The 22,143-nt window shown below is 30.7% G+C and overlaps 1 protein-coding gene across 1 annotated transcript in view; it reads right to left on the bottom strand.

Annotated features, from left to right (window-relative positions):
• The window catches only part of Ptx1 (pituitary homeobox homolog Ptx1), a 91,316-nt gene that overhangs the window by 53,287 nt on the left and 15,886 nt on the right, over nucleotides 1–22,143 (bottom strand). Inside the window, exon 2 of the mRNA XM_075291500.1 lies at nucleotides 20,895–21,660. Within this exon, the coding sequence (XP_075147615.1) occupies nucleotides 20,895–21,375 (481 nt within the window). The 5' untranslated portion in view covers nucleotides 21,376–21,660. The remainder of the gene's footprint in view (nucleotides 1–20,894; nucleotides 21,661–22,143) is intronic.

Raw genomic sequence — 22,143 nt, 5'->3', positions numbered from 1 at the left:
AAATGAAAGGGTTGTTATTCTGCTGGTGTTTTCTTTCTTTATATACCATCACGAACATTGATAAATTTATTTTCAAAAAACGAAAATTTTTCTCACTAATTTAAAATAATAAATATTTTATATATTTTATTTGTTATTTATTATATTATTTTACAATATTATTTTTTAACAATCTTTCCGTATACCACAACAACGCGATTCCAACTAAAAAAACAACCCACGCGCAAACATATCGATTACACCCACGCGCAAACACATCGATTGCGATGACAGGTATCGATTACAGGTAGACAATAGAAATATAGGAAAATTTCCTATATTCTAACAAGTGTGTTTCCTTAAGTTTTGATTGGATTGCATACTTCTTAGTACGAATGAACTAAAATATTTTTCTATGCCAAGTGTTGTTCGTATGTATGAAAAACTTTCTATTATAAAGGAAGTCGCAATTATCATTTTATAAGAAATTTTACTAATTTTGAGGAAACTTGGTTTTAGTTCGGGTTTTGTTTATTTTTACGAATGCTTTGTTATCGGTGAATAAAATTTTCTTGTTCAGTAGTAAATTCTTATACCCAGCGAAGAAAATAGTATGAGTAAAATGCCATGCCTTATTCTAGTTAATGAACTATTCCTAACTGCTTACAGTATAGGATATTTTTACTGAAACGAGTAAATTTTATTATTTCTCACAAAATTTTACCTTAATGGAAACAAAATGGATAAACTATATTGATGAAAAATTTTTCCTTTAGTTTCGAAGGCACTTTTTTCTGGGTGTACGAAGCACATTTAAATTTTTCGCTTTTTCAGCTTTATTTTCATATGCTATAAAATGTCCGTTAAAAACAAGACTTCCAGTAGAAATTATGCTATGTTTCAAGTAAAAAATGTCGTTAAAATAAAGTATTGAAAAACATATCCTATTTTTTAATGATTTTTGCCTTGGAGTCAAGATGCAAAAATGCAACAAATTTAAAGACAGTTTCATTAATTTTAAAGAACTTTTCTGAATTATTAAAGTCAAGTTGACCTTAGTCAAAAATTTGTTCTTTCAGTTTATGATACCCATTTTTAAGCCAAATCACTTAATTATAACAACAACACGACTTCATTGAAAGTATCGACCTTTGAAGATCTATAAAAACAAAGATTAGTTCCTCTTAATTAATGAGTAGTCCAAGAGGAGTTGACGGATTTTTTCGAAAATAAAAGCGGGCATTGAGTTCGAGTTTTGCCGCTAAAATTATTTCTCATTTTAGCGGCAAAACAAGAATAACATTACAACATTTTCCGGTAAATTGTATTATAACATGGTGGGGAAAGATCCAAAGCAACAATTGAATAAGTTTATTTTCTTTAAAAGAAATTATTAAAGAAAAGTAAAAGGGTAAACATGGCCATTTTAACGTGATAATACCAATTTATACCGGCCTTAAGAATTAAATTAAGTACAAAATTATTCGTTAATAAAAATGCATATTTATTTGTATTTCTAAATTAATGGTGTTACATGCTAGCAAACAATTGTTCACACCAAAATAAATTTATGTGCTGTTTTAAAATTACTGTTTAGAATTTAAATATAATGTGCTTTTGAATGGTTATCGTTAACCTTAGGATTCGATGGAAAAATATTTATATATACTCGACTTCACGTTCTTCTTTTGTAAGAGTTTTTGAATTTCTTCGAAAATTTTAAACTTGTATACAAAAACCTTTATTTGTTACACAATTTTTATTGTTGCAATAAAAAAATAATATTTGACTTGAACTCAGTCCGTTTCGTTTATATCAAGCACTTTTCTTTTCTGACTTTAAGTCTTTTATAAAACACACTTTACAATATCGTAGTAAAAATTTAATATAATAGTATGTAATTCTGAACACCTTTTCGGGAACTTCCGAACGTATCTGGAATATATGTTAAAAAATATATTAAAAAAAAAATAATACAAAAATGGTGTTGGTCGAAGCAGGGATCGAACCCAGATCCCCTGTCACGCAAGGCGGACGACCAACCACTGCTCCACGCTGCCAACAAATGTATGTTTAACCAAAGACAATAAACTCTAGGAAGATAGGAAATTGGCTACTGAGGAGATCAAACCATTTACCGTGTTAGTTTCATACTCGAACCAAACGCGTATACGACAAGTATTGACATAGCATTAAAATGCAAATAAAAAGAAATTAAGTGTACGAAATAAATTTGCTTAAACGGGAAAATGTAACTTTTTTGTTGTTGTCCAAAATTTAACATTGTTTCATTAAGAAAATTAAGTTTTTCGTTTAAAATATAAAAATGAAAAACAAATGAAAAAAATTACAAACATGTATGGAACTAACATGGTAAATGCAACATTTGGTATGACGCAAGCCAATTTCCTATCTTCCTCAAGTTTATTGTCTTTGTGTTTAACAATGTTATGTTGTTAAACAATGTTATGTTTGCATCGGCTCGTGGGCGCCGCAAGCTATGCTATATAAATATAACTTATAACGATAATTATCTCTTGATGACCATAACAGCTACGTAGGCCAGTGGTTAGTGTGCTGGCTTATAAACTGTGTGGTCCGCTGTTCGGATCCCCGTCCGGCAAAAGGTAAAATTAAAAAAAAAAATTTTAAATATAATAATTTCTTCTAAAATGGTTGTATTACAGAAAAAGGTGCTAAAAACTAAAAAACTTGTGGAAGTGAGAAAAATGTGAGGGAATATACAATTAGGCAGAAAAAAAAATTTGAGCACAATCTTTTTTGGGAGAAAATTCTTCTAAGCATATAATATTTTTGGGTTCAAAATGTTTCCAACATATTATATGTTCACATAAGAACATATAGTTTTTTGGAAGACAACATTATTGAATTTGGATGGAAAAATATAAAATGTTTGGAACTTAGACTACCCAAACATATTATATTGTTTAGACCAATGTGCTTTCAAACATATTATATATTGGAAGAAATCAAACATATAAATGTTTGGGCAATACCCAAAAATGTATATGCTTGAAGCAAAATATATTTGGGAGTATATGTTACAGAACCGATTTTTTTGAGGGTGTAGTTACCAGTTTTGGAGAATATTTTTACCATGATGTTAACTATCCAATATGAAAAATATTAATAATTGTTTTTCCTGTGAAATAATTGCCAGGAAGACCATATCATAAGACTTAATTTGAGGATTTTGTATCTTTTTTAAAATTTTTTTATTTATGGATTGATATATTAATGTGTGAATAGCTTTTCTAATATTTACTAATTTTTACAAATTTTATAAATTTTAATTTCATAGAGCGGAAAAAATTCTTTATTTTCAAGAACAATACTAAAATCTTTAGGGTAAAGGAAAATTCTTTGGATCCAAGTAAACTATTTTTGAGTGTAGACTAAATGCAGCTAACTTCCTACAAAATCTCAACCTGTAAACCCTTTGAAACCATTCAAGCCTAGTAGAGAAGACTACACACATGAGAACATATTATCAGTTTCATTTCATTTTAGTCAAACCGATAATATTTCATTGCAGCCTTATTTCTCCATTCATTGCTAAAATTTTGTTTGGTTTGGATTAACCACAAAAGCAAACGAGGCAATGACATATAGACTGCAGTAGATATGGTTTCAATAGCCATAATCTTAAGGCTTTTCTTTCTCTAATGGCCTTTGGCATTTATCAATTTTTTTTTTTTTCGTATTATAGCCATATAGTGGAAATGTCAAGCTAACAGAAATCGTATCAATTTGTTAACTATCTCAACATCATCTACTCTATGTTGACTATTTTCTTAAACTCAAGACCATCATTGCTAGTCAGTGTCCTTTTGCCCTCCGCACTATAAGGAGACCGTGGAGAACTATCTCTGCCAAAGATAATCTCTACGAAAAAATCAACAACAAAATTTCTAGGAGAAATTGCTGCAAATAAATAGACTATAACAACATCTATAATGAGGACTTTTCTTTGGGAAGGGCAGAGAAACAAAGGCCCAGAAATAATAGCAGATTGCTGAAAAACGATGGAAAATATGTTCCGGCTTGCTGCTGTGGTGGCTTTTAACCATATCATATTGGTCTATAATGTCATTATAATTTATTTCTCTTTTTCCTAGCTCTCCACACAGTCGACTATATGTAGGATTACGAGCATTGACAAAGCAATGTGGGGAGAAGGGGATAAAATCCAAAATCTTCCAAAACGGATTGATATATGGCTTCTATGTCATTTGTGAACAAAAACTCATTTGTCCCCGACAAATGCTCATTTCATCTAAGGCCATGAAACATGGACAAATCTTTCAAAGAGATGGTCTTGCTTTTCCTACAGAGTCCTTTTGAATATTCTTTCAACGGGAGGGGGGAAGGATGACTTGTTGTGGTTGAATCTCTAAAAATGGTTTGTTCGATTGTCTTTCCACTACGTATATGGGTGATTGTGGTGATTATCATGTGTTCCGGTTAAACCTCAATGGAAAATTTATGGGTTCATTGAAGTGCAGCAAAATTAGGCAATTATACGAGAGAACATTTTCAAACATGAACTTGTGATTGTTGTCACATTAAAGATGTTGAAAATATTTATTCGTGTAGACAGAAAGAGAGACAGACATTAAGTCTAACATATGGTATCACTTTGTTGCATTCCAAATCAAAAGGAACCACACGATGGAGGACAATTTCCTTGAAATTCAATTTGTAAATTAATTGGCCCAACACTAATCCGCGATTAAGACGAGACTTGGGATAATGATATATGAATTAAATGGGGGATTTTTAATTCCTTTAGGAGTGTTCTTTGGTGAGGATAAATACTTTAGTTTTTAGTAATAGAAAAGGAAAATAATAAAATTAATTTAAAAAAGGCAAAAACAATAAAAAAATTCTTAAAATAGACATGAAATTAAGAAAAGTTCTTGACCTTTGTTTTACATTTTTTTAATAAATAAATAAATAAGTAAAATATGTTTGATTTAAAAAAATACTCTTTAAATTATCAGGCATATTAAATCTTTGGATTAACAATAAAAAACTTCAAATAATAAAAAATTTTAATTTGGGGATTTTGTATTTGCTTTAATTTGAAGTATCTGTTATAATTTGGATTTTTAAACTGACAATTATTTGAAAGCGTATAGCTTTTTTAAGATATTGTGGGGAGCCACCGTAGTGCAATGGTTAACATGCCTGCCTTGCATACACAAGGGCATGGGTTCGATTCCTGCTTCGACCGAACACCACAATGTACTGATTAGTCTAGTGGAGCCTGATACATTGGGCTGCCACCTAAACTAACCCAAGATATTGTGAAACGAATGAAAATTCGATACATGAGATACGTATCCTAATTTTTATTTAGCCTAGATTTAAAGCATGCTAAAAAATTACTTTATTTTGAAAAGCCTCTTTTTAGTCGATTTTGTAGTTCATGTTTATTTTAGAAAAATGTAACTAAAATATATTACAAGTAAAATAAAAAAAATAAAACTTCTTGTAAAATTGAAGAAAATATATTACAAGTAAAATAAAAAAATTAAAACTTTTTGTTAAATTGAGGAAAATTTATTATACATAATTAATTTTGTTTCGTGAAATGTAAATTTATTTATATTAAGAAAAATATTTGATTTTTCTTTGTTCTATACGAAATTCAAGATATACAAATATTTTCTAAATAGTTTTCATTTGAAAAAAAAAAATTATATATGGGACCTAAACACAAACCACAAATTATGTGAAGGAAACTAATACTTGTTATTCATCACTCACAGCCCTTTTCTCTATGTTTTCTTTTTTTTTTTTTGTCGACAATCGCCACAGATGATGGCAATCGTCATAATTTAAAAATGCTGGCCAATGTTTATCATTTTTCCATTACTCGTTTCGTTTTTTTGCCATTGCCTAGACTAACTTTAATCCCTGAGGGGATTAGGTCTTAAGCTATTTAAGAAATTAAAATATTGAACTTAAAAAATATGTATAAACATACAACGAAATGTGATTTGTAGGAATATTTCTATCATGTTCTCTATCTTCATAAACAATAAATTAATCTTTTAATAATATTTCAAATATATACGAATTATTTGTCCCATATGGGAGAGATAGCCAGACGGGCGAATATGTGAAATACCTAACAAATCACATTGAAAATATGCCACTTAATATGAGTGGATTAAATGAATATGACAGAAGAAGAGATGGGCTGCTGATAGCAGTCGAGACAGATTAAATGTTGATATAAAGACACGTAAAAATCCAATAAATAATAATAATAATAATATTAAGATGTGTTTGCACTTTCTTTCTCTCGCTTTCGCCAGGGTTTTCCTGTAGAATGATACACACACAAAATCCAGAGATTTAAATATTTGATTTTTAAATACTAAAGAAAATTATGAAATCAGAGAATTGAATTGTTTGAAAAATATAATATGAGATTTTGGTTTTTTGTTAACAGTTGAAATATGAATTATGTTAATATAACAGGTTGGCTGATAAGTCTCCGGTCTAACAAAGAAAAACACATTTTTTTGTCAAAATTCGTTTTTATTATTCAACATAGTTCCCTTCAAGAGCGATTTGATACCATTTTGGCAGTACTCCTTCGGTTTTACCTCAAAATAGCCCTCAGTTTCGGCGATCACCTCTTCATTGCAGCCAATTTTTTCCCCTGCGAGCATCCTTTCGAGGTCTGAGAACAAGAAAAAGTCACTGGGGGCCAGATCTGGAGAATACGGTGGGTGAGGAAGCAATTCGAAGCCCAATTCATGAATTTTTGCCATCGTTCTCAATGACTTGTGGCACGGTGCGTTGTCTTGGTGGAACTTCTCTTCATATGGGGAACTTTTTTCCTCTTCATATGGGGCCGTTTTGCAGCGATTTCGACCTTCAAACGCTCCAATAACACCATATAATAGTCACTGTTGATGGTTTTTCCCTTCTACAGATATTCGATAAAAATTATTCCATGCGCATCCCAAAAAAACAGAGGCCATTACTTTGCCAGCGGACTTTTGAGTCTTTCCACGCTTCGGAGACGGTTCACCGGTCGCTGTCCACTCAGCCGACTGTCGATTGGACTCAGGAGTGTAGTGATGGAGCCATGTTTCATCCATTGTCACATATCGACGGAAAAACTCGGGTGTATTACGAGTTGACAGCTGCAAACACCGCTCAGAATCATCAACACGTTGTTGTTTTTGGTCAAATGTGAGCTCGCGCTCGCACAGAGCTTCCGTATATCCAAATATTGATGAATGATATGACCAACACGTTCCTTTGATATATTTAAGGTCTTTGCTATCTCGATCAACTTCATTTTACGGTCATTCAAAATCATTTTGTGGATTTTTTGATGTTTTCGTCGGTAACCACCTCTTTCGGGTGTCCACTGCGTTCACCGTCCTCCGTGCTCATTTCACCACGCTTGAATTTTGCATACCAATCAGTTATTGTTGATTTCCCTGGGGCAGAGTCTTCCACTGTATTTTTTCCCTTCAGAAAACAGTATTTTATCAAAACACGAAATTCCTTTTTTTCCATTTTTTTCACAATAACAAAAGTTGCTTCACAAAAGACGCTCTATCTCACAAACTAATTGACTTACAGACGTCAAATTTTGACACGAATCATTTGAAGGTTGGTACTATATAAAAATAATATGCATTTAATATTAGCGACACCGTCTATTTGTCAGACCGGGGACTCATCAGCCAACCTGTTATAAATTCCTAAAATTAAAACATTACTTTTTCCATTAAGGCTTTCTATTTGCAAATTTCTTTTCGCCCATGGCATGCAATGTAACCTACCAAATTTAAATGGAAAACTTCATAAAGATTCGAATACAACCCACTTTCCTTTTCATTTCTGCAATTCATAACATATTCAGCATATTATCAAGAAATTGAGAAAAAAAATCCCAACTATAAAGGAGAGCAAACAAAAAATGTAATGCCTTTGAACCTGCACATGTTTCCTTACAATGTTGAATGTGATGGAAGTTTAATGGGGATGGGTGATTATTGTATTAAATGCCCTACAAAAAAAAAACAGAAGAGATCTTTAAGAAACGAAGCAACAAACACAAGCACAGCTGCTGACAACATAATTCACCAAGAAAATTCTCTATTCCCCAAAAAGAATAGTCTTCTCCTCACCTCTCTTTTTTTTCTTCCATACCAAAAAAAAAAACGCAAACGTATCAAACAAACTGAGACATTATACAGAAGGCATATTTTTTTCTGAGTCATTTTGAGCAACGAAGAAAAAACAAAACAGCATTTAAAAAACGACTTTCAGAGACCATATTAAAGAGTATTTCTGTTATGGTATTTTTTTATGAAATTTTCATAGACATTTTCGTTTGATGGTATTAAAAATGATTTTAAACATGAGACAAAACAAATCATAAAAATCACCAGAAGCAGTAGAATCAAGTAAAATATTAACAACAACAAAAAGAAAACTCTTTTGAGCCACCATCACTCAAAAAGGATTAAGCACAATTTTCATGGCTAAAAATATAGAGTATAGACAAACACATAGACATGGCATAACACATAATAGCATCATGACGAAAAAAAACTATGAACTTGAAAAGCATCGTACAATCGAGTAAAAACATTTAGAGCGAGAGATTTACAATAAAATAAAAAATTCTATAAAAATGTATGGAAAAAACTGAAAAACATAATCACACACGTTCTAAAGCCATTAAAATTCATAAATGCATACATGTATTTCTTTTTTTTTTTTTAATATATTTTATATATGTTTTTTGTGTTTGCTACAAATTTCCCCCTTTCAAAAGGATGGACCACCGTTTGGAGTAAGCTAGAAAGGGGAAAGGTGTGTTACTCCTCTAAAATACTCGTTTAAATAACCAATAATTGAAATCCCAAATGTACACATGTTGAACACGTTGCAAAACCATAGATTTCAACACCAAATACCTGGAGCAAGTTAGCAACAGTAACCATAGAACACCGGCGGCAACACAACAAATCTATAACAACATAAGCAATGACATTAAAATATCACCAACATACATGGACATTGCAACTGGTGTTATATGCTCCCTTGTGATAACTGGATACAAGGACCCCAATGACAATGACACCTTGCCATGCATATATTTTTGGAGGAAACCAAATGCATTTGGTTTACAAATATTCATTGTGGTAAATATTAAGGGTATTCAAGGTAAACAGTAAAGGAAACTTTCTCTTATTCGGGAGATTAAAAACAACGTCATCATTTCCATGAACTAAAAAAAATTTAAATTGGCTTTAGTGCCTCCTCTAATTGTTGCGAGACTTCTCAAATCCTCAATAAAGGGGGACAAATAGTTAATAAATGTATTATCCAAAATTGGATAATACATCTTTTCGTTAAATTTAGGACTCGAATCTTTGAAGATTGCGTCCCTCTTTTAAAGTCGTATGTCTTCGAAGTAAGGAAAATTTCTCTTAAGGTAAATAAAAGCATTTTGCATTTTATGAAAAATACTGAAAAAAAGCATGGCCGGTTCCAAAGATTTTGCCTTTACTTTAAAAGTTTTGGTATTGATTCTGAGCCAAAGAAGCGGAGAAGGATACTTTTAAATTTGGGGTTTGTGTACTTGCTTCTAGGAAGCAAATTTTAATTTTTCGCTTTTTCAGCTTTTGTTTCTTCATGTGCTATCAAAGTCCTTTAAAAACGAGTTAACGACAACCTTATTTTCTAAATTAAGACTCGACTTCCAGTAGAAATTATGCAATGTTTCAAGTAAAAAAAGTCTTTAAAATAAAGTTTTGAAAATCATGTTCTATATTTGAACGATTTTTTGATGAAAAAAGACAAGAAATTTAAAGACAAACATTTTTCTTTCATATTATGATACCCATTTATAAGTCAAATCACTTAATTATAAGGACAATACGACTTCATTGAAAAGTTTATCGACTTTTGGACATGAAGAAAACGTTATATTAGAGAAATGCGTCTTCTATGCTAAGCAAAATTTGCATTCGTATTTTAAAGACATGAAATCTTTGACCTCACGACAATTGTTTTTTTCTTCAGTATAATCTTTAAATTAACTGAGATATTGGATTTTTGGGTTGAAGATGAAAACGTTTCAGATATAGGCTAGTATTTATTTTAAGCCTTTTGCATTTTTGATTTAAAGTTTTTATGGAATTATCTGTTGGAATAGCTCTTATGATTTGGATGTTTAAACTGGGATTTGTGTTTACAAGAATAGCTTTGTTACTATATGGGAAAAAGAGATTGAAATTTCGATAAACGACGTCTGTCGTGAGCTCCTGCGGCACCCAATTTATACATTGCTTTTTCATACCGTATTATATGGTCATTTTGTGGATAGGGTGGGGTACACACCAACCGCATTAACTATATTGATCTTGGTTGATTTTGAGTGTACCAATGTCCGTCCGTCCAAACCACATTTGGATATAGCTCGCATATCAACCCCTGATTTGACCGCTGAAGCTTTCTGGATCCGGATCATTCCATCTGGTTGAAAATTGATACGTGATATCGGTATATTGTTAGAAGAATAAACAAGAAAGAAATTTCCATGTCATATCCCAGCTCCATCACACCTTAAGAAGTGCAACGGCTATTGAAATGGTGAGCATCCGTCCTATAAGAAGCTCATGTTAAATTAATATCTTCTGCGCTAATTTTGCACCATTTCCGGATCCTACACTGAAAAAAAAGCATGCCCGGTTCCAAAGATTTTGTCTTTACTTTAAAAAATTTGGTATTGATTCCGAGCCAAAGAAGCGGAGAATACAAGTAGAGATTCTTTTAAGACACAATTCTCTTTTGGGTTTCGTGTACTTGCTTCTAGGAAGCAAATTTTAATTTTTCGCTTTCTCATATTTTTTCTTCATATGCTATCAAAGTCCTTTAAAAACGAGTTACCGACAACTTTTTTTTCCAAATTAAGACTCGACTTCCAGTAGAAATTATGCTATGTTTCAAGTAAAAAACTTCTTTAAAATTAAGTTTTGAAAAATATGTTCTAAATTTGAACGATTTTTTGTTTTATAGTCAAGATGCAAAAAGGCAACAAATTTAAAGACAAAATTCATTAAATTTAAAGAATTTTTCTGAATTATTAAAGTCAAGTTGACCTTAGCCCAAACATTTTATCGTTCATGTTATGATACCCATTTGTAAGTCAAATCACTTAATCATAAGGACATTACGACTTCATTGAAAAGTTTATCTACTTTTGGACAAGGAAAAAAACTTTATATTAGAGAAATTCGTCTTCAATGCTAAGCAAAATTTGCATTCGTATTTTAAAGACATGAAATCTTTGACCTCACGACAATATTTTTTTCAGTGTAAAAGAACATTCTACTACTCAATTGGCGGCAGTTTTTCTTGGTTATTTTTATAGGCTAATTATCAGACTACACTTGCCCTAATGAAAGCTTACACCTTAATCTAAGGGAGTTCCAAGTCGTGCCAACCAAAATTAAAAAAAAAATGTGCACAGTCATCTCATTGAGAGTTTGGCGGGAGTATATGATTGCTTTCGAGTTTAAACATGGAGTCGAAGTATTTAAATAAAACTTTTATGTTTGTTTATATTCCCATATTTCAGTCAATCTGTCACTTCAGTTTTTTTATAAGGATTCAGTTTGAAATATGGAACAGTACTCCGGATATAAATTTACCGGTATTCTCGATAGAGACCAAACGAAACTTGGAATCAACTGTACATACATTTGAATAACCTTTCGTCTTTGCTGTCTATTAATTTCCCAATTCTAAGGTGGGAGTCCGCATTTAAAATTTCTTGAAAAAGAGCATTTTTCCACTGTGGGTTGGAAATTTTAAGTATTCTTACTTCCCTTGTAGTAGGATACTGTTTAGTTGATTGTAAAGCCTCGACATCTTTGCTGAATACCCTTACGGTTTCCAGCTATTCTGTGAGTCCAATATTCCAAAAGTTCACATTTTTTTCGTTCACCAAATAAACCGACAACGACAAATGTAAATAGTACACCATGGAAATTTTACTAATGCACATATCGTTGGAAAAAATCCATGAAGGTTATAATAGTCAAACATACAAATCATTATGAGAATAACCAACAAACAAGATTCACATTCTCCAGACTAGAGGTTTTTATTGTATTTTACAAAATTTTAAGGATATTCACATGTAGCTGCTTACGATGGCTATACCACAGTAGTGTGAGGAGAATTTAGTTTAAGTGGAAAGTTCAGTTTGAGAAAATTGAAATTTCTATGAACTTTGTGTTCTATGTTGAGAGCTTGGTTGTTTTACTAGCCAGGTGGATTTTATTTTTTAATAGGTCTTATCGTTAGTTTCTTAAATTATTGTAGTTTTGAGGAACTTTACTTCCAAAAAATGAGACAAAAATTGAGGAGGAACTGGTCCACAGTTGTAGTTAAAAAAGGGATTAAAATTTCAATATCACCAAAAAAAACTTGTGTATAAGGTGTGAGTGCGGGTTAGTAAATATTTTAATTTTCACGCCATAGAGATATTACCTGAAGCCACTTTCATACAAAGATCTGAATTACAAGTACATTGTTTGAAAGATATTTAATAATAATAACATATAAATAAATGTTAGCGAACTTTGTGATTAAAATTGAGTCAGTGAGACCAATTTTATGTTCGGGAGGTCACACTGTATTTTTTCACAAATTATAAAAAAACTTTAAGGCTTATAAGTGTCAGTCTTTCCTACATAACAATTGGAGGTCAACAATATTAAATTTTCCTATGACTTGTAGTCGCCCAACTGATTCTTCAAAATCTGTCCAAACTTTTTAAAATCAGGCGCCATATTCCGAAATTTTTACGCAATTTCAAAAATGATGTCTAGCCTGCAGACGGACGCCTCACTAAATCCTTAATCGCATTTTTCGCTTCCAGCCGCATAAAAAATACCACCAAACAATTATTAAACCACAAATAGACTACATAATTTTTACCCAGTCAAGTACCCCGGCCAATATTATATGTGTACGCGTTGTGATATTCAAATGTCAACCATAAAATTGGAAAATATGTCATCAACAGCTGTCACAATTTCCCATGAATATAAGGCTCATCATCATTCGCATACAAAACACTTGAGTAAAAATGTGTAACAGTAGAGAAAGTGGACAAGAACAAAAACAAAAGACACAACATCTCGGAGATTGTCATGCAATGACAATGTCGGCGACGACAACAAACAAAAATAAACAAATCATTTACGGTGTCAATGCGATTTTCCATTGTTTTCATTTTATCCCTTGCCAAAAACAATATCAGCGAAGAGACAAAATATGTATAAAAGCAAGCTTTTGTTGTTGAACTATGATATGATTGTCTCGAGCGAGCGAATGGAGAATTTATATTCAAAATATCATCTGTTAACATTATAAGAGTGGCCAAGTAGGCCAACAATTATTGCAAGCTTGATTGGGTCTTCATTTGCTTCGCTTTGGGCCTTTTACATCAATTGATGCAGCGCACTTGTTCCAATAAATTTGACATTTGAATAGGGAAAGAAAATTACAAAAGATAATAATATTACGTTAATGATGTAATGACACAGTGGGGCTATTTTCTTTTAATGTAGAGTATTTAAATTATAACTAATATAGTTAAATAAAATTTTATTCAATAGTATTTATTCTATTATCAATAGTTTAAATTATATTATGTTTAACTTAATTTATTTTAACTTAATCTATACTTTTTTAGTTCAGTTAAATTTAAATGAAGTTAAATTTAAAGGTTGGAAATTATTAAAATTTAGCCAATTTATTTCTTTTAAAAAATAAATTTAATTTTATTTATAGTCAATTAATATCTAGCCCGATAGCCTTGCTAGTGCCGGTATAGATAAGTTTTTTATAATTTGTTATTATTAATGAATTAAGTTATAAATAAATAAAATGAATATCAATTAAATTGTATATATTTAACATAATTTTATATAATTTAATATGCCTTATTTCATTTACAGCAATTAATTGTAACTTTATTTGATTAAATGCAATTAAAACTTAACTTAGATTTTATAGCCAAAAATTACTTTCGTAGAATTTAAACAAATTTAAAGTTTTTAAATAAAATTTAATAATTTTAAAGTTTATTTTATATAAAAAAATTATTAAAGTGAAAATAATTTAATTTTATTTATTATTACTAATTTAATTTCCTTAGCAGCCAATGTTTTTTTTTTTATCTTTTTAGCATACATTTACTATATGATTAAAATAAACAATATATAAATAAATAATATAATTTATTTAAAATAAATTTATTTTATAATTTATTCGAATACGGAAATGTTCTAGCTGAATTCGATTAATTTAAATTTAATATTACATAATTTATGTATTATTTAATTTAAATCACTATAATTTATTTATTATTATTGTGAAAGTTAATATGTTTGTTATACAAATTTTTTCTTTAGTTTGAACACCCTTAACAAAAGCTAAAATATATTAATTGTACGTTAACATAAATTAATTTATTTAACTTTATTCCAATTCAAGTTTATTTATGTAAAACGAACTTATTTCAATAATTAAATTTAACATTACAACAATAAGTTTAAATTTATTTAATAAATTTAGTTAAATTGAAAATATTTTGGTTGAATGTGATTTAATTTTTCTTTATGTTAATTTAATTAAGTTTAAACTATTTAATAAATTTATTATAAAACATTCTAGCTGAATTTGGGTAATTTAAATTTAATATTATTTAAGTTAGTTTTAGTGAATTTAAATCACTTTAATTAATTGGTCTTAGTTTTGTTTAAGTACATTTGTTTTAATTATCTACACATTTGAATTCAATTAAACACAAAAAAATAAATATTATTATACCTATTATCTACTCAGACTCAGTATGTTATATGAAAGACAAACGAATATTTTAAGATTTGAGAAGCATAAAAAGAAAAAGATAAAATATTTTAATTTTTGTAACAAAAACTTATTTACTTAAGTTTGTTCTAGTTGTAGTTGAATTAAATTAGCTAATAAAAGTAATTAATTTCAATAGTTATATGTTATCAAAATTTTATTAGATTAGTTTATGATTTATGCAGTTGCTAATTTTATCCAAAATAAATATAAATTTATTTTTATTTTTTTAATTTGATTTAATTTATTTATTTTATTACAATACGTAAAAATTTAGTATTATTTTATTGTTTATTTTTTATTTGATTTTAAATAAAAGTAATTAATTTCAATAATTTAATTTAACACAAATTGTTTTTTTTTAATTAAATAAATTTAAATTATGTAGTATTATTTAAAGATTTTTAATTACTTAATTAATATACTGCTTTAATACTTTTAATCCACATTAAATTTGAATGCAGATATTCAATACATTTTTAAAAATTTTAATAATGTGTAAATTTGTTTAAAAAATGATTTTAATCTGATGTAGAACTAAATTTAATTTAATTTTATTTATTTTAACTGAATTTATTATCAAATCAATTTAATATTAATTAAAATATAGGAAATAAAATTACGTTTAATTTTAATTTATTTAACGTTATTTAAGTTGTATTTAATTGAATTTAACTTAATTTATTTAAAGTATAATTTAACTTAAATAATTTACTTATGCAGTATATTTTATCTGACTAATAAAACTGTACATAGTTTATTTTAATATAATTAAAATAGTTTTATTTATTCACATTATTAGATTAATTTTATATTTTGTTCTTTCTTGAATTACATACAATGTATATGAAGTAGACTTCAGATATAATTTAATTTTATATGGTATAAATTGAAGAAATTAAATTTGAAGCGATTACATTTTGTTGAATTTAATATTTTTAAATTTAATTTATTTATATTGGTATTTATTGCCACTTACTTTAATTTTATTTATTTTGCTTCAAATTAGCCTAAATTAATTTAATTTTTATTTCCATAAATATCCCACTGTGTAAGGAGATGCTGCTTGCTTGTAGCACTAATATAGCCAGAGATATTGTGATAAATTTTCACGCATCATGTTTAGTGATGATGAGCATCAGAATGACAGCAAAACTCCCTTGGAATTCTAACCTAATCATTGTGTAATCATTTGTAACACACCAAAAAATGTGTTCGTTCACTCTTTGTCCTTCTCCCAAAATATGTGAGTACGTTTGTTTTTGTTTTTTTGAAATTGTTACGGCTAATTGAGCACCCCTCTCGCATGAACATTATTTCGAACAAATTGAAACAACATCACTATCACCACCGGGGAACTTGTAAGTCAAAGAAGATATTTGCCTTTAAGTTTCTGCATGGTGTATACGAGTATATAAGGGTGGGTTAAAGAATATTGTGAAAAACTTACACTTATATATTGGAATCTAATAGTGAAATTTAAAAACTAAAATTAAACATGACTAGTTAAATACATTTTTTTGTGCACAGAAAAAATATTTTTTGTTTGTTTTAAACACAGAATTAATTGTTTCAATTAATATTTGCTTCAAATGCATAATATCAATTTATTAACGACGCTATTGAAAAAGTTAAAGTTATAATTGATTTCTTAAAAAAATGTTTTTGATTTTATTTTATTCAAAATTAACTGAATCAACTAAACTTTTAATTGTAAAATTCTTCAGATTCTATCAAGATTTTAATTGAAAAATTATTGTTATTTTTTATGGAAACAAAAAATCAAAACCTAGCACAATAGTTTTCACTTCACAACTGAAGATAACAATTGAGTAGTGAAAACTATTCCCGTAGGTTTTTTTTTTTTTTTGGGAATGCCCCAATTGCTTCATAATTTACCCACACTCTAAGAAATGGTCATTAATATTGAAAAACGAAAATTGTTCATTTAACTTTTACTAATACAAAATTAATTATGAAAAAGAAACAATTTCTTTATATTAACGAATTTGTTTCATTGGCTCAATTTCAATAACATATTTCATCAATATAACAAAAAATTTTCTATCAGTGCTTTAAATAAATAATCCCGACGGAGAAAATGTTCCAATCACTGGTCTAAAGGTAGTCAACATCCCATAATGTTATGTTATCTTAATATCGCAACATTCTTTTATTCCTAATGGAATGGAATTTTCCTTCACCCACTCTAATATATTCGAATGCGTTTTTCTTTGCCATTGTTGTTGCTGCCACCGGGATGACGATGCCTTTATGTCTGCCTAAGCGGCTTTTGTAATTTCGCTGTTTGACACTTCAATTATGAGAGCGTAAAGTGTGTGGCCCTTTGTCTTTTGCTGAATGTGTACCGTGAGGGAGGGAGTTCATTCATTTTTCCCAGTTTGGAAATTTGATATGCTCTTGAACCGTACAACAAACAAATCAACATCAAGTGCATGTGGCATTTGTCAGGGTGCAAAGTGTTTTCTGACTGCCCCCAACCCCTCTCCCTGCCTTCGTCCACAATCTGAAAAGCCTTTGGCATTCCCAGTTGTAACAAATTGTTTTGGGAATTGAAGTGACGTTTTGGGTAAGCTCAAAGAGGTCACCACTCAAATATTTAACCCGCGCGGACATATGAAATTTTCTCTCGAGTGTATAATTTTGACAGGCAGCGGAAGGAAACACTTTAGCACCCACTCTTTACGGCATGCGGCCCCTGATGGTGGTGATGCTGGGAATATTGATATTTCCCTCCATGCAACAGATTATAATCATAATTACAATAATATATGATATGATTTTGATCATTTCAAATGGATATGGGATCTCTTTCCTAATCTAATCACTTTGATTGAGTTCCGTATTTGTCTATGGGAGTGTGCCTGCTTTCGGTATTTCTTAATCCCTCTAGAAGATATTCTAGTTGCTGTTAAATATCTCATTCCATAGTCGTTTTCTATGAAATTGCGGGGAAAAAACGAAACAAATTCACCATTAAACACCCACATTTAAAAAACACAATACATGACAACCTGGATTTTCATTCCATTCTTTGCCATTCATTCATCCATTCCTGGGCTATATTATTAACGGTGTTGACTAATTATCGCCTATTTGGCTTGCATGATTGCCCATACGGCCCAATTTATATGCGCGCACATAGAGGAACGGTGGACATATAGTCCACCGATATGAGGGAGAGCAGATATATCTGTCAACGATTTGTTATCGGTTGCTGTCTTGGAAGTTTCAACACATATTTTGTCTCCGAATCAACTATCTATACGAGGGATAATATTGAAGTTTGTTGTTTTTGAAAAATTTGTAGAACATTTTACCGAAAATCTACCCAATTTTTATAAAAATCTTATTTTGATGTTTTTGATCAAAATTTTCTAATATGAAAACATGTCTTTTTTTAAATATCCCTTTAATTGTAAATGTGCCGAATTTAATTTTTTTTTTTAACGATTTTACATCTACATAAAAGAAGAACTTACTCACAATGGACTTTGATAGTAGGGCCTATCACGAAAATTAAAATTTTGAAAGATATTAAATGTATAGAAAATTTAATTTTTATAAAAAATGTTGTCAAAAATTTTCTTTCTATGGGAAATTTTGTTCAAATTTTTATTTTTATAGACAATTTTGTCAAAATTTTATTTCTATAGAAAATTTTGTTAAAATTTTATTTCTATAGAAAAATTTGTCAAAATTTTATTTCTATAGCAAATTTTGTTAATTTTTTGAAAATTTTGTCAAATTTTGTTTCTATACAAAATTTTATTTCTATAGAAAATTTAAAAAAAAAAATTATTTCTATAGAAAAATTTGTAAAAATTTTATTTCTATGGAAAATTGGAGTACAAACCTTTTTTGAGCGACTGACAAATTGTGTAGGATTTTTTTGATGGTCAAATATCCATGCAATATTGAATGTATGCTGTTTACTACTAATGCCTAAGGTTAGTGTCAATCTCATGATAGTTCACATGGTTGAATTCACTACACCATCGATAAACACTCATTTTTGACGGAGCTTCATCCTCAACAATTTAATTAAGTTGAACCGTTGTTGAGTTAATCCATGGCGAATGTGGTAAAAAAAACAATCGCACGAAAATGTTCACGATTTAATTCCATTTTTTGGGCGAGATGTATCTTTTAAGTTGCTATAAACAACAAAAAGACCGCTCGTATACTAAAACGTTCTGACTACATATAATCGCCAAATAAAAGGTAACTCTCGTATATACACCCAGAGAAGGAATATGATCACCTCAAACATGTTTTAAGAGCAAAATGTTATTTTTGGGTGGTGACCATGTAACATGGTTTTCGCAACCATGTTATTTTCTAGGAAATCATGTATCTGATTTCGGCAAGCAGGTTATATTTGACGAGAAAATAACATTTTAGTGACAAACAGGTTACATGGTCACCATACAAAAATAACATTTTGCTCTTGAAACATGTTTGAGGTGATCATATTCCTATGATATGATCACCTCAGTCATGGTTTCTCGTCAAATATGGAACATTTTTTTGTAGTAAAAACGTTACTTTCGACAAGCTTGTACATGGTTGGGAAGAATACAATAATTTTGCAACAGAAATTGCCCATTTTCCCTGTCCAAAAATTAAAAACATTGTGCTCCCGCAATATGTTTGAGGTGATCATATTCCTTCCTTGCGTGTGTATTAGTACACTTACTAATAACTTATACCACGACTAATCTATCGTGTAAAACTTTTCAACTGGCCCTCGTAATTGCACCTACATATCCATCTCCAATGGCAATGGGGATCAACATCATGTTTGTCGGTTCCTTCCCCCCCAAGTTTTGAAAAGGAGGCACCCGTAATTATCCATGCAAATGATCACACTGAGGCAGAGTCATCATGCGTAGATTCGACACAGAGTATATGTGGTTATGGTGGTGATGGCAATGCTACTGATTCTCAAAGATTTCATGACATAGTCAGACGATCGCTGGTTTTTTCCTTGCTTTATGTGAATTATAACCCCATTAATTTGCTGTTAATTTGTTAAATGTCACAGAAACGCAAAGAAATTGTTTGTCAAAAAACAGCGGGGAACTCATGCTAGCTGGTAGCGAGGTAAAATATGGAAATGTGAATGCTACTTTTGGAACAACATGCATTCCCATTACGGGGCCAAAATATACACAGAACAACAGAAATGTCCAAGGAAACAATTCAAACAACTTGTTGTGATTTTCGTTATTCATTTTTCAGTCAGTCAGTCAGTCACTCATAGATGGTCAGTGTGTTGTTGGCATGCAATTCCCCACAAATCCAATCAATTGTAAAAATAAAATTCTAAGAATGATGAGACTATAAAAATAATCTAAATTGTGGCTATAAATTGGGCTATTGGGCAATTAGCATTAGACAGTGAACGTGAAAATTTGCTTAATACGTGGCTAACCAAAAGCAAAAGAGCTTATCTAATTAATAGTTGATAGAGAGAGAGAGAGTTTGTCTAGACGAGTGGTAAATTTATAAGCATGAGAAAAGAGAAAAAACGAGAGTGATATAATAGAAGAAAGAGATATGTGAGAGATAGTAAATGATCTAATAACCATTTGATGATTTGTAGCTTTGCGAAAGCAACGAATTCTTTATAGAAATCGATTTATCGAAATACTTATCTTCTATTTCGCTTCAATTGCGAAATTTATTAACTACTAACTGGATTATTAGTTAATTATAATTGCTTCAATCACTTAAATCTTAATATCAATCATCTAAGACAATTAAAAGATTAATTGGTCTAAATAAAAATTTTACTAACTCATGTGATTGATTAAATGTATGAAACTCATTTTCAATTGAAGCAATAAAATTTTTATATACCGTAGTAGTTCGTCCCAAAAGAATGTAGTTCGCCAAAAAAACACACACATCAATTAAACATTATCAATACTTACTTCGAAGCTTCTCGAGTGGTTCATGTTTCGGCGTATGCGGGGGTACAACACTATGATGTGGATGCTGTGAATAACCAGACACCAAATCTTGACCGCCATGATGCAAATGACTTAAACTACCAATTGGCATTAGACTAGAGATGGCAGGTGAAATGCTAACCGATGAACTGGAATCATGTAGACTATGATGATTGTGCAAGTGATCACTGCCGCCTCCTACAGAGGCATTACTATTCACTGTCGAACTGCCAGTACTGCCACTACTCATCGCTGTACTGGTAGTGGTGGCACTCTCAGCCGAACCAGCTGATCCAGCACCGGCCGCTGTACCAGCACTAACCAAATCCTGTAGACACAAACCCGTGGATTCTGCAGACATGGCCTCAAGGCCATTTAGGGCACCACCAACGCCAACACCAATGGGTGTGGTCGATACACCATGGCCGCCGCCAGCAGCATTGCCGCCGCTGGCGCGATCCATGCCTAAATATGTGGGAAAAATGGTGGAGAATCCTTGAGGCACAGCTTGGTGTGACTGATGGTGGCCGTGCAGCGTGGTTTGTTGGTGATGCGGATGTAGTGGCGGCAGATGGTGATCTCTGCCGGAGAACTTCGTCGTGACGACGTCCTTAAAGTGTTGCAAAAATGTAGTCGTCGTGGTGAGGCCGGTATCGTACACGGGGGGAAAGTTTACAATTTTCAGGCCGTTTTAAACTTCCAAAAAGTATATGATACTCGTGCAAAAATTCTCCTCACAAAAGGAAATCTGTAATGGAAAATATTAAAAAAAAAGAAAACATAAGAAAATGTCGTAGCAAACAAAGAGCTCTGTTTATTATTTTTTCTTCTTTTTTGTTCAAAGAGAAAACAAAAGGCATTGTTGGTATGGTGTTGGTGTTGCTTCAAGCAAATAAGATTAACCTCCAACACTCTGAAGGCAGTATAATTTAACACTTGTATATGTTTCACATTGAAGGTGGTTCTACCACAAAATAAGATTTTGTTTGGTTTTCTTCCCATTGCTATGGAGGTATGGGAGGATAAATATTTGAAACGTAGATTTGTTTTTTCGTCTTCAAAAATGTGAAATTACTTTTGTTTCTCTTTTGTTGGCCAACATTTTTCACCTTGTTTGGTGGGTGGAGGGAGGATGGAAGGCGAATCTTTAATATCATGCTTCCATATACCCCCTATGCATATGTTTATAGAAATGATTCTTGGCGTTCTTCTTCAAACACTTGGTGGATAG

The sequence above is a fragment of the Haematobia irritans genome, chromosome 1 (assembly GCF_050003625.1).
Source record: "Haematobia irritans isolate KBUSLIRL chromosome 1, ASM5000362v1, whole genome shotgun sequence".
In the NCBI taxonomy this organism is placed as follows: Eukaryota; Metazoa; Arthropoda; class Insecta; order Diptera; family Muscidae; genus Haematobia; species Haematobia irritans.
Note: the sequence above shows the minus strand (reverse complement) of the source record. Positions and strands in the feature narration are given on the sequence as shown.